This window comes from Opisthorchis viverrini (genome assembly GCF_000715545.1).
Source record: "Opisthorchis viverrini unplaced genomic scaffold opera_v5_216, whole genome shotgun sequence".
Classification (NCBI taxonomy): Eukaryota; Metazoa; Platyhelminthes; class Trematoda; order Opisthorchiida; family Opisthorchiidae; genus Opisthorchis; species Opisthorchis viverrini.
This window is the reverse complement of record NW_008751872.1, coordinates 730073-743790: the sequence shown is the minus strand read 5'-3', so window position 1 is coordinate 743790 and position 13718 is coordinate 730073. Positions and strand designations below refer to the sequence as shown.

At 44.6% G+C, this 13718-nt stretch overlaps 1 protein-coding gene across 1 annotated transcript in view; it reads right to left on the bottom strand.

Annotated features, from left to right (window-relative positions):
- The window catches only part of T265_08398 (hypothetical protein), a gene marked incomplete at both ends in the record, with an annotated part of 80381 nt that overhangs the window by 44788 nt on the left and 21875 nt on the right, over window positions 1–13718 (bottom strand). Inside the window, 5 exons of the mRNA XM_009174192.1 lie at window positions 1326–1744; window positions 3541–3716; window positions 9684–9799; window positions 10483–10566; window positions 13332–13377. Of these exons, the coding sequence (XP_009172456.1) occupies window positions 1326–1744; window positions 3541–3716; window positions 9684–9799; window positions 10483–10566; window positions 13332–13377 (841 nt within the window). The remainder of the gene's footprint in view (window positions 1–1325; window positions 1745–3540; window positions 3717–9683; window positions 9800–10482; window positions 10567–13331; window positions 13378–13718) is intronic.

Genomic DNA, 13718 nt, shown 5'->3' with positions numbered 1-13718 from the left:
CCTTACATTAACCAGAACACTTAATCAAATAATGAATGCCTGACCCACTGGCGTCGCAACACCTAAATCATGAACACATTTCCAGGTCGTATGTTCGACCGTAAAGTACACTGAGCAGCATTAAATTTGGCGTCTAACTCATCCAAATCAGACAACGTTGATTACCGTGCTACGTAGCGTTCAGGTTTCCTCATTTATGAAGAGAAGTGGACCTTGTTCAGGTCAAGGGCACGGATATTTTCGGATTCCCATCGGATGTTTTGCCCTTCCGTCTCACATAAGAACCAAAGGTCGTGTAATATGGCTGAAATGTAGTGATGCTCCAAAACAAAAACAATCTGCAACAGTGACGGAATTATGCGGCCTATTAGAGAGAGTTGAGTCACATGGAGCGCATCCATCAGTCTCCTTGACCACAACCAGTTTTAGCCGTGAATTTAATCATGCAAGACAGTATCAGAATGTGCTGGAAGGCTGAAAAGCACTATGCGATTGTCTTACTCATCATTGGCAACCCCAGTCAGCGTGAATTTCACAAATCTCCAAACGGATTTGAAGCTGCGACCTTCAGTTTAGGGGAGCATTACAGCATGCAGGTACACGTGACCCATCGTTAGCGCAAGTAGACAGGATGTGGCGTCAAGTATCCAACAAATGCGCAGGCTCATTTTACATAATCTGAAATTGACTGGCTCGTCGACGGACGAAAGTTCAGAGGACGACCACAGTTACCAAAGGTCTGGTTCCGACATCTCATCCTCTATGCATGATGCATGTGATGCGTGTTTTAGGCATATCCCACGTATATTCATTTAGTTCGTGAGCATGGTGTCAACAACACTACTGTCAATCTTAAAACTGTTGTGTAATGAAACCGTCGCCAAGCTTGGAGTAAGCCTGAAGTGCGCAATCGATGCTTCTTTGCAAGAGACTGGCTGTGTAAGTAGCTAATGGGTCAGCCCGACTACAAGTCTTGAATGCTAACTGGTGTCACGCGTTCGTCTGGTAGAGAACATCGCAGCCGGCCTGTATATTCACTTATCGAAATGTGTAAGTAGCATGAACAGAAATCACGTACCTACGCAAAATGTGAGTGAGCCTGTCAACCGATCGATACATGAATGAATTCAGTGGACCCTGCGTAAGCCTGGTACAAAGGTTGCATTCGAGAGAGGAATTGAAATTACATTTGAAAAAAATGAGTTCTGGTCAGCTGATTCGAGCCATTTTCACATCTCCCGTGAACTTCCCGTGTGTTCAACAACCCAAATAGGAGAGCGGTGGACGTACAACTGCAATGAACTAAACACTAACTCTATGCTCACCGATTCATCCTGTTTTGCGTTAGTAGAGAAGTGAACACGAGAGAAGCCGGAGTTGTTGGGATCCATATCACCAGACTGTACAGAGAGTGAGTTCCGAGGGGAAGGAGAGAAACGAGTAGTTGTTGATGGTTTATAGATGCTTCCTGGTCCATCTAAGCCGGTAGGACTAACCGGGGCCGAAGGCATACGAGTACCACTGGTAGTGGATGAATTCACACTAACTGGGCGGGCTCCAGGTTGATCATCAGTCCAACGCAGTGGTGTGTGAGAAAGACCGGATAGGATAGAATGAGCAGGCTCATAGGCGTAGTTGGTTTCTGTCTGGATGGCTTCCGTATCTGGAATCGGACGAGTAGAGTCAGTTGCGGGTCCCAGGGGGGCAGTTAGGCTGGCCAATTCGGATGGAGTCATGGTTGGATCTGTGGGTACAGAACACACAAAGGAGAATCGGTCGGTCAGTCAGTCAATGAATGGACGTAAAATGTCATTCGATGAAAACCTGTTCGTTGTAATATGGGCCAAACACATAAAAACGGACCAACAGTCGACTGGAACGATGAGACAGCTTTCATGCTGTCCGGAACAGTTCGGAGGAGCGGAAAAATCCAGTCTGTTTACCCATTTGTCGAGAAGCCTAGTAGGTTTTTCTGCACACCCTCTAGAGTAGCTCAACGAACGGGTTTGCATCCCAATTAAGAATTTCCTGAACCGTATCCTCATCCGTTATGTGGTGCTGTTTTGCTGCAGTGGGAACATGCGAGATGGATGGCTACGAAACTGACAGGTCACCTATGTCTACACACAAATGAAGAAAAATGCAGGAGGCGGTGGTAACGCCTCGGTCAACACCTCGTGCTTTACTTCTTAAGCTATCTCAAATTCTCTCTATACTCGGTTTTTCTTATTTTACTTTACCTCGGCCATCTTTCACGTAGGAATGAGACGTTTTAAATTGCGGCTGCCCAGGTGCGGCGGTCGGCGATTAGGCCCTCTAACCACTGACCCAGTTCTAGTTCTAATGGAGTGAGTCCTACACAGCCCATAAACTCAGGTATTCAACACTTGCTTTAACACTGACGGAAAGAGAAAGCAAGGGATACACGTTGCCCGATTCGACAGTGAATACGGAAATCGAAAGCTGCAATGTGGATCCGATCTTCTGAGTCTACTAAAGGGTTATTTCGACTTGTTTTACAGGGCGGCAGCTTGGACATAGAGCAATTGTTACGTGACTGACAGTTGAACAGAGCTACGTGGACCAGGTGAAGGATGGGGACGGGCTGGGCTGACGAACGAAGAGTTCACTTTCTGGTATAAGCGATATAGTCAGTAAGGTAAAAAAAAGGTGTTCGGGCCTTCGTCTATTCGGCCACTCATACTGTCCGAAACGCATCGAGATCCTAGTGTACGTGTTCCATTTGAACAGCAGCTCTGGGTTTCGTTAGTCCTGGAACATCACTTGAATAGGATTGTGAATGTAGTCGCTGCATTTTATATGGTGATGAGCGATAGCTCGTAAAGCTTACCCTGAGCATCCACTTCCTAAAGACTCAATGTGCGATAAGTTAATCACTGTAGTGGACAGTGTGGGGAACATCGGTGATGGATTGAACTCACTGTGATGTTTGTTCGAATACCGGCACGCTATTCCTTGATTTATTTAAGCCTTAACATAAAGCGAACAGTTGGTGGCGCTACATAACACAGCAATATCCGCGCTACATGTCCGAATATGTGAATAGCCTGAGCAAGGAAGTAACTTGCATTTTTTCAGCAATAAAACTAAAAAGGATGTCACGTATAATTGGAACCTGTAAACTGGTTGATTGGTAACTCAACAGTCTCATGTCTGTGTTTATCAACAAGTGCAGTACAACTTGGTGGACTCCATTCAAAAGGGAGATGAATAAAACGGAGATATGGGGGCCACCGCCACCTGGCCGTTATGAAAGTGGGTTACGAAATGAAAAGGATGGGGAAAATAATTTACCTAAGGAATGGATTTCGAAAGCTAACATGACAAGGCTACGGCCTTCAAGTAATTCACATAGTGGGCAATTATAGGTATACCAGAAGCCCTTGGTATCGAAGCACACGAATCCAATGCAGGCTGATTGCACAGACAATGGATCGGACATTCAGGATAGATTTCTAGTCATTTTTACACCTGCTACACCTACCCAAAAGGGAAACTAAAACGGTGAAAAAGACATACCAAGCTCTATGTGGGACGTCAGCTGATCCTGTGGCAGCAGGTAGCAGGTTAGAAATTGTTCCTGTGTGATCTCATCTACATCCCTCTGAAGGGTTATAACCGGCTGTGATTGGTTGGGAGAAAGCCACAACGCCGCGAGTGGACACTGAGCCAAAGTCAAAGGGAGTCGTTCTAGTCTGTGAATGAGAGAGGATGAGAAACATTAGTTACTGTAGGTATCGAATATAACGGAGGCAACAACAAGCAGCAAAACAGCATATCTGTAAGTTCAGGTGCAAGCTAACTTATAAATTTTGTATTCTGAAGCCCTGGCTACAGCAGCTCAAACATCAATGCAAGGCGAACTCGTTAAGAATGAAATTCAAAATGTGCTACATATGGGGTATATATGATTTAGGAACGTCATATGTGTATAATCCAGAGCGTCTGCATGTTGAGTCACCTGTGCATTTCTACACGAGGCGCCTGATAAAATTATTACTTTAACTTAATCGGGATCGTGAACTCTCTCGAGAGAAACCTGCGAATGCCCGATACCAAGCCTATGCGATCCAAAAGAGTATTCAAACCATGACATGAAGAATTGCACTTCAATAGAGAAAACCTTGACCACAGGGGTGAATACTTCGAAGAACACCTCTCATGGCCACCAGATACTACTTAGTCGAATTGTGACACTGGGCTAGAACTCTGGACGCTAGACCTAGGAATCCACACGAACTCAGGTTTATTGTGCTCGCAAGCGCCACGGAGTTCCTGGTTTGCATAACCTCCCACTTGCATTCTTAAAGGATGGGGTAACGTCCTCAGTCACCGCTTTCTTGACCAATTTGCCTCAATCTTGGAAAAGGAAACTGTTCCAGACAAATGGAGGGAACGCGATAAATCCCGTAGTGAATGTGGTGATCATAGAGGGATAAGCTTGGATTCAGTCGTAGAAAGAAATTATTTGTGTCTCATCGCCCTATGGTGGCTCGTAAAGCTCTGATTCAAGAGCAGCAATCAGGATTCTGGCCTGATACCCGTTGGGTTTGCTAAATCTTCACACTGATAGGTGTTAGAACAGCGTCATAAGTATCAGCGACCCACAGTTTTCGCGTACCTGGATTTCCAAGGCGAATTTGACTCACTTGACCGGTATGGAAACATTGCCACGCATATCCAGCAAGGAATGTATCACTATAATAAGCCCCTTCTATTCTCCGTCTTGAAGGCGTGTGACAGTTCTCGAAAGTTTTCGTACACTAAATGATGCCCATTCTTTCCGTTCTTAACTGATTTCATGATGAGGCAATGAGACGGCAACGGGACGGTCTCCAAAACTTTTATGTTTAAACAGCTGTCCATGAGAACCATGTCGATCTGGAATACGCAGACTTTGTCCCCATCATTGAAAAGGAGAAAAAGGTGTAAGTACTGTTGGATGAATTGAGCATGCCATACCCTCGGCATAGGTTTTGCACCCACAAGGACATGCAGTTATTGAACATACCGCTTGCAATCCAAGGAGAAGCACTCTTATGTATTTTGGAATTTGCGTAAGCTCGGATTGTAGTGTGGCAGATGAGTCCGTAAGGCACAGGCTGCATCTGCTAATTTGAGACACTTATGGAGCAAAAGCGGAATATCCCTAAATCTCGAGGGACGTGTGTAGCAGGCTACAGTCAGGGGTTGTTTTGTAAGGTTGTGAGACATAATATCTACAGTCAACGGAACTGTGATGTCCTCAGGTCTCCAACAACCGTTGGCCGAGACTCGCCCCTCGTGTGAGTTTCTGCCAAGGAACCCTCAACCCAATGATTAAAGTGTTCGGCTGTGCAACGGGGACTTCAATCGAAGAATGTGTCGCGCATGCCGACTCATTGTTTGCTGAAAAGTGCTGTTTTCCGTGCCCAGTTCACTGTCGCAAGCAGAAAGGTGGTCACACGTTGACCTGGCAAACAGTAAAGAAATCGTTCACGGGAAGTCTGGCTACTGTTGATGTAACTCGCATTCCAGGATGGGGTCCGCACCTGTGTATAGTTGGAGACGCAGCAAGATATCGCCACTAATCGATATAAGTGGCGTTCTGGCTGTCAGTTTCTACCCAGGTTACCGGAATAAGAGTCTGGGGGTGTAAGTCCCCCGGAATGATTGTGGTAGGCTAGCACTAAGTTTGTTTCCTATCCAATTTTATTTTCCTACAGAGAATAAGGCTCTGAAAAAAATCATGGTTGGTTGACAGCGAAGCATCAGCGTTGAGCATTGATGTTATGCTGTCCATATTGATGACGATAATACTGTTTTTGTCCACGACCGCTTAGTGTGCTTAAACGATACCACCTAGGTATCAGGAAGACGGGGTCCGTTTTCGATTTGGTTTCCGATTCTCACACAACTCATTTCAAATTTGATCGATGCACATAGACACCATCCCGGTTCGTTTATTATTCTTAGTGCATTATGTCGTCAGCCGACGTGCCTATTTATAGACGTGGCTCTCTAAGTTGGAGGACACGTTACGCATGTTGTTATATTGGCGTCAGTTGATATACCTTCGTCGTATACATAAAAAACATGAAATGGATTCCCTCCACATGCACAGTTTTTTCTAATGGGATCACCACAAATCGGTCGACCGTTGGAATGTTGTTGGTGACCACAGTTATCTCCTACTCAAAATAATATTAATAACAATAATAGTGACAATTAGCTGTGGCACCTTTCCGTAAATGGTTGCTGTGTAACTCGAAGAGGGCTGGCAAGCTGTTCAAGCTCAGAGATAAAAGCGATTCAGCAAAAGGAGGATTTTTAAACGTCACTGTATACAACATGTTTGTGAATAACATAGTTGACAAACTTAGTAAAAATCAACAAATACAGTACATGTTGACAGTCAACCAATGGTTGCAGTTGTCGCCAGGTAAATTCGAGGTTACCAAAGAATACGAAACGGCGAAATAAAGCGTATAACTTGAGTGGAACAAGATACGTCAAAGACTTGGTTTTACATTGTGGACTGAAACCGTTTCACTCATCCAAACAGCAAGTTTGGTTCATGCTTGGCCGTCAAAGCGGTCTCTTTCTGACAAGTGGATTGCCAAAAGTCGTCAACATCAAACAAAAATCTGTGATGCGGTGCGTGAGCTTTGCAGCAAATGGGCCAAAAAGAACAGTTGTTATGACTGGAGCAGAGTGGTTCTATCTACCGTCGCATGCAAAAGTCCAGAGCAAAAAAGCACACTGATTGTAGTAGTTGTGCCCACTTAGCGGAGGCAGGATAACCTATCTTACTTAGTGCATCCTGAGGATGGGCACCTCATTCCGGTCACATACCTATTGTTTAACCTTCATTAGGGGGTTGGCCCAGTAGAATTATCACAACTTTCCCTTAGGATCATATGAATTCCGTGTATGGTTAGGAAGTTGGGGAGTATGGCGTCGCACCAAACACATACAAGCGGTATTGCCTACAACCAATCGTCGGGCCTCTTCGAGTTTTTCAAGGCTCGCTAAAATACTTTCTCCTGAAAGCCTACTGGGTTTAGTATAAGGTTAAGTATAAGTGCAAACTAGTGTCGCAACAGTCCCCTACACTTCTACTGTTACAACAACTACTACTGTCAGCAGTCACTGTTTAGCCCCATCACCCTTTCGATGTCACCGAACTATATTCGGGTATCTCATAATAAAAAATAATCACTAAGCTGTAACACTCGTTTGTTGCATTGCCGCCATGTCACCCGAAGAAAGCCCGGGGGCTGAGCTACTGCAACGTTGCCCAAGTCTAGACAGGAGCAGACAAAATGCACAGATTGGGTTCGAAACAGCGAACTCACCGCCAGTAAGTTGGGTTTCAAGCACTGAGCTATCTCGAGTACTGTGGCATTTCGATTTTACAACCTCGGTTTAATTCACCACATATAGACCAAGTACCAGAGATACGTTGGTTTCAGCTGCAACAGTTTTAGTCATCGAAAAACGGGATAGCAAGAGAAACATGGGTACGAATTGCAGGCGACGGTATAATCAGCTGTTTCGTATTAAGTCAGCACAGTTATGTCGAGAAACAGGAAAGTAGACATCCGTGCATTGAAGGTGATGGCTTTGATGAAAGAGCGCCACTGAATGTGTGGTTGAACCAGGTCTCTCAGTGTCAGTAGCCATTGAAGACTCAGATCCCACCCAGGGGTCTCTATCCAGGGAGTTGGCGGTTATCAACACAAATCGATTCACTGGTTAGTGCGTTACTAGTTCATTGCCAGGTCATAGAATGTCCACCTCTCGATTGCTTCCAATCACCACAGGGTTGGGCGAAAAGAGCTCTGCGACGTAGATGAACCTCTAGCATACGAAGTATATATCCTAGCCAGCGTAGCCTATGAAGCATGAGTAGCTCATTTCTCTTAAGACCACACGATGTACTTCAGCATTGCTGATCTGATGAGCCCACCAGACGCGGCCAATTATTCGGCTTAATTTTTTAACTTACAACGCATTGTCGCAGTGTGTACTCTGCCCCTGATAGAAAAACTGACATCACGTTGGTTTCTATTTTATCATTTTATCATGGCTTTATCGATTCATCTATCCGTTTTTTCTACTACCTACGTGTTCTTGTGTCACTTACACAGGTCTTTAGTTCTTGTGTCTTACCCTCTTAGTGAAGCTAACATTAAATTAGTGGTCAACATCAATGTCAGCAGACCGTGGAAGGACATTACTCACTGCACGTGGAACAGCGTTTGTGGAGAGAAATAGAGCAGTATCTTCTTGCGTTATATGTCGTGTGGAGGGTGACATATTAGATGTCCACCCTTATCCACTGGGACAGCATAAGCGTACGTGGACTTCGGTCATCCAAACTGTAATTTTTTCCTTACTGTTAACGAACCTCCATTTCTATTCTACACAAATGTCTTATATCTCGGCCTCGTTTTAACAAACAAATCCCAGCACATACTGTGATGCAGTTCGGTGTCAGTCATTGAAATTAACCCCGGCAGCTTATATTACACAGTCTGCGTTGAGACTGATGAACAGCATCAATACGGGTATGATGATTTTTATTTCACTCTATTCCTAGCACCGCTAAGCAGATTAAATGGTAAGCGGACTTTGGGACTTTTTAGGTGGAGGGACGGCTCCCCGGTTAGCTGTAAGATGACTGGGAAACGATATGGTGTAGATGGACTGCAGTTAATAACACGGAGCAAGAGGTGGAGAACAGAACGTGCCTGTCAAATATAACCTTCGACCTTCACGGACTGCTGATGAAGCAGAAGTGATTGTGTCTGACGCATGTTCAGCCGACTCTGATCTCAAAAGATTGGCAGTCACATGACAGCTTGTAGGAAATTATTGGTTTAAACTGAACATTTCCTGAGGATCCAGAATTCCGCCACTAAGGAAAGTGTGTGCTGCATTGTAGTTCTGTGGAGCTGGACACCTTTCGACGGTCTTTTGAAAAAATCTGTTACGGATCCGCTCATGTGGTAGACAGGCAATATAACCATGGTTTCGAAACACCGAGGCACAGACTGAATTCTCGAATTCGCCGAGACTGCCTTACTGGAAGATTTTACTCTGTTTTATACCGTTTGGATGTGATGTGCTTCTAGAGCTGCGAGATCACCACAACAGTATGTATACAGCAATCGCAGGATAAAACTGCGTGACGGGACGGGGAAGCTCGGTTCCCATTGTGACCATCCATGGTGCGTCCACATTGGGCCCGCAACTGGTCCATCAAACAGTCGCTCAATAGGAGTTACTTTCGGCAATTCCGGGCTTTCAACTGAGCGTTCATTAAAACCCAGGGACATTTGCGGGGGCTAAGATGACCATGTCAGTTATACCGTATACCGTAGCTTGGACTAGCCTTAAGGCACCAGACGTTATCACAGTGCAAGAGATGTGGCTGTTATGGGTGGGCGTTTGTCAACGATGGATAGATAGCCGAAGAATGGTCGGATAAACAATTTAGGAGACTCCATAAGTCCGTCTGGATATTCATCCATTTCAATTCACATACCTTTGAAGCTGTATTTTTCGCACAGCATAAAATTCGGTCGGCTTTTTCTTAACCAAATCTTCGTTCCGTATGAGCAGTGTGCGCCAAAAAAACACAGACAGTACCGAACAACGAGCGCCGGCATACTTACCGGTTGCCCGAAACGTCCAACACACGTAGTCGCAGACAGTTGCCAATCTCTTTCGGAATGCGACGGAGCAAATTCTCTCGAAGTGACAGAATGTTTAGTGAGGTGCACTTGCCAATCTACAATGCACGGAAGGCAGGTATATGAGCAACCTCGATGGTTGCGAAGGCTACGGAAGAAAAGATCAAAAAGAAAAGAACAGGAAGCCTCATAGGTCTTCACACAGGACAAGAGACGAAAGCAGAGGGTCCTTCTAAAATGATCGGGCAAGTTACCATGTATCAGCAGAATGCGATGGCACATTATAGGTCAAGTCCAAATCAAAATTCGATTAAGACAACTTAGTAATTCAAACGATTGAAAACTCAAAGCAATAACGTGGTGAACAGCAACAAATGCAGCGGTTGATTACCCGCCGCAACCAACATCGCCTCGAAGTGAAGTGTGTAAACTGACGCAGGCAGATGGAGACGACCAGTCGATATCCAAGCTTCCACATTCAGTGCACCTCACCCTGTTTCACTCGCACTATGTTAACAAAACAGCTAGCGGAGGCAAAAAGGCTTGCGTGACGTTTTCTATCATGACGGAGTCACGAAATATACTGGAGAGCTACAATCAATACTTCAACCCATGCCTAAAGGGACCCGTAACAAGATCACTTGTAGGAATGTAGAACAACCTTTGAGATGTAGGATAGACCTCATTCCTCTCCGCATCCCTCCTACAGCTCACCGGCGACCTCAGTATCAAAGCAGCATTGAATAGATTTACGTGATAAGTGGTGGAATAAATCACTCACCTCCACTGGTAAGTCGGTAAGCTGATTCTGGTCAACGTTTAACAAGAACATTGATGTCAAATTGCCAATAGTCGTCGGCATGGTCTGGAAGAGATGGAATAACACGAAATCTCACGTAATGAGGGAGGTACGAAGGGCGTAGGATGGCAGACGAGTAGATAGCTATGGGCAAACATCTGCAGGTAAACGACTGTACCTAAACAGTCAGTGACACGATTATCTGTGGTAAGCAGACAAGTAGACGAACAACGAACAGTAAGGCGCATGGAGACGGTTCTCCTGGAAGCTCTTACGGAAACTTGGCCAGGACTGAATTTTCCGGAAACTACAGAATATGTCTGGGTTGAAAGGAGCCTCCGTATACGGCCACAACACAGACTGTTTTGCTGAATACCTTTTCCGGCGCAAATGATTTTGAATCGAAATGACGAAGGCAATTAGGATCCTCCCCAAATCATCGATTAACGAAATTGTGGGAGCGATAACCACGTACGACAAGTACGCAGATCTTACGGCTGACAATGATGAAGATCCTCCGCGGTTGTCTTCCGCAATTCAGTCCAGGAGAATCCTGGACTGACGATACAAGCACAGGTAGCCATTTAACGGAAACTGCGCTAAGCTGTAGCTCCAGGGATTGATGTGTAGTACTTCCTTATGTTTGACTGGTGACGCTGTGAGGTACTACTGTTAATCAGTAGCAGTAGTTTCTTCAAAGCAAATCAAATTATGGGGATTTTTGGTCACAACAACCTGGTTGTTCATGAGGACGATAATTACCTGCGTAAGTTTGTTGCAGAAATCTTCAATAAACTCAAGTAAATCAGAGTCCCTCATTTTCGACACGTCGTTTTCCTCAGATATCGTAGTGCCAGTAAGCAGATGCAGTTCACGATGAAATTGTAGAACCACCGACATTTTATATAAATACTCCATCAATAATCGACCGAACAAAATGACTTTTTGGTCGGCATTTAGAACATACATTCAGAATTCACAGGATTGCGTATTGGAAGAGCTGACATAGAAAACTGACGTGAAAAAGTTGGCGCGAGGGTAGGGTAACCTCAACAGAGTTTTCAATAACCTAAGTGAACGAGACATAGATAAGCTGAGGACCCATTCTCAACTCTGCACCTTTAAAAGCTGTTTTAGAGGAGAATACGTAAGGGATACAATATGACATGCGGGAAAACAGAGGGATATAATCCGGTTTAGGTGACAAGCGGATCGATGAAGTTTTTTTTCCAAACACAGTGACCGCTCACTTTGCTGATATATGTTATGTGATTATTTCTGACAGCACTTTGAGAACACTGTACCGAGCACTTATCTATCCACGAAAATTCCTCTAATACCAGTTCTACCCTCGGCAATGGTGATTCACTCACATAGCCCGAATCTGCTTATTCAAAAAGCGTTCGTACGTGCACCGGCTGACCACTCAGACCAACCTTCAATGACGTACACAGTTCCCACACATTTATTCACATACTTCGTTTTATATTTATTTCCCCTGCCTGTATTGTTCACTTTCCGTTTTATAAACCAATGATTTGTACTGACCGAAAGAAGATAACGTGATTTAACAGTGATGTGTAAAGCCTTTGATAACGCATTTTTGCAAATTCGCCTCAAAAGCACTGTGAAATGCTTGGCGATACCTCTTCTAAAACTTCAGAGCCACAGATTTCGGCGTATTTGTTGACCAGCATGCTCCACGAGTTCTCAATGGGATTGAGATCAGGAGTGCATGTTGATCAGGGCAGTAACAGCACGCGGCAAATTACAGACTTTCTCTTGACAAACACAGAGGTATTTCGTTGAAATATCGCTTCTTACTGTTGAATCATCACAACCCTAACAGGTCTAATGTCCGAAAGTACTTGGTTGTTGAAGGAGCTCCCAAAACGAAGCCGATTTAAGGACGCTTTAGGTTCATCAACAATCACAGTCCCTTCATCTCAATATTGATAGAGGTTCGCTGTGGATTCCAGCTGGCGTAAAGGTGGTGGTCTGAGAAAGGCGGCATCGAACGCCGAAACTTTTCTGTCCCACATTATCTCGCATTCTTTCCTACTCCATATGGTTGGTCCAACACGAAGTGCCACTCTCAAGGATGGATGCCAAGCGCTGAAATTAATCGATAAAAGGACGCAGTGGTTCAGCGAAGCAAAGAAACGATTCGCGTCTATTAGTGTCAGATACTGGGCTCTAGTCCATCGGGCAGGAGTATTCCACCAGCCATTTTAAAACCATCTATAAACATCACAGTGTTCATGTGTTTTGACCTGGTTTTGGGCGTTTAATACACGTTGTGCACCTTTGGTGTTTCTTTTGACAAGAGCGCTAACTTGGAACTTTCAGACTAAGAAATGGACTGAGGCATTGCCGTAATAACAAGAAGTTCACCGAACTGTGACCAGTCACTGAAGCATACTCAGAAGGTTGTCGGTCCGAATCCCGAGAGATGCTGGTGATTCCCAACAAGGATGAGATACTGATTTGAAGCAAGCCATTAGTCCCCCCCCCCCCGAAAAAAAGCCACGATAGCTGTGGCCCTGTGGGTTAGACTGTGTGATCCGAGGCTCAAAACCCATTCTCCAAATGAGAAACACCCCCTAGTTTTAGTTGACCAAGTCATTTTCATCTCAGGGATTTTGCGTTGCCGAAGCTGAACAACTGCGACAGGCGCCTGACTCATCTTAATTTCTTTTAAAAGCTTAGTAAATATGGTGTAGCAGCTGCTCAAACATTATGTAACGTCCTATGTAACCACGAGTGAAAGAACCGAACTGGGGTGCCACGAAGGTATAAACTCCGAGATTTCAGAAAAGCAAAAGACTCACGGGGAGAAAGTTTTCTGTTAGATACAATTCTTGTAAACCGGAACACCTGATAAACAGAGAGCGCAAGATATGGGGATGAGAAAGTTGGATCCAACACGTAAGAAAGTTTAAAACAAACAATTCAAGTTCGTTTACTCAATTCTTAAATGATCATTGTTGATTTTCACGTGAAACCCCAGCAGCTTCCATTATTTATTTCCGAAAGTGACCGATTCCAGGATGGCGGACGGACTTGGCAGGCCTATTCTGACAACCTAATAATAATTGTACACTTGTAACACTCTTTCATCATCATCGTCATCAGTGGGTTGTTGAGCGTTTGTTTCCCATCATTAAAAATAATTAATAATAATCGTTCGGCTGTAACACCCAAAGGAGGCGCGAGAC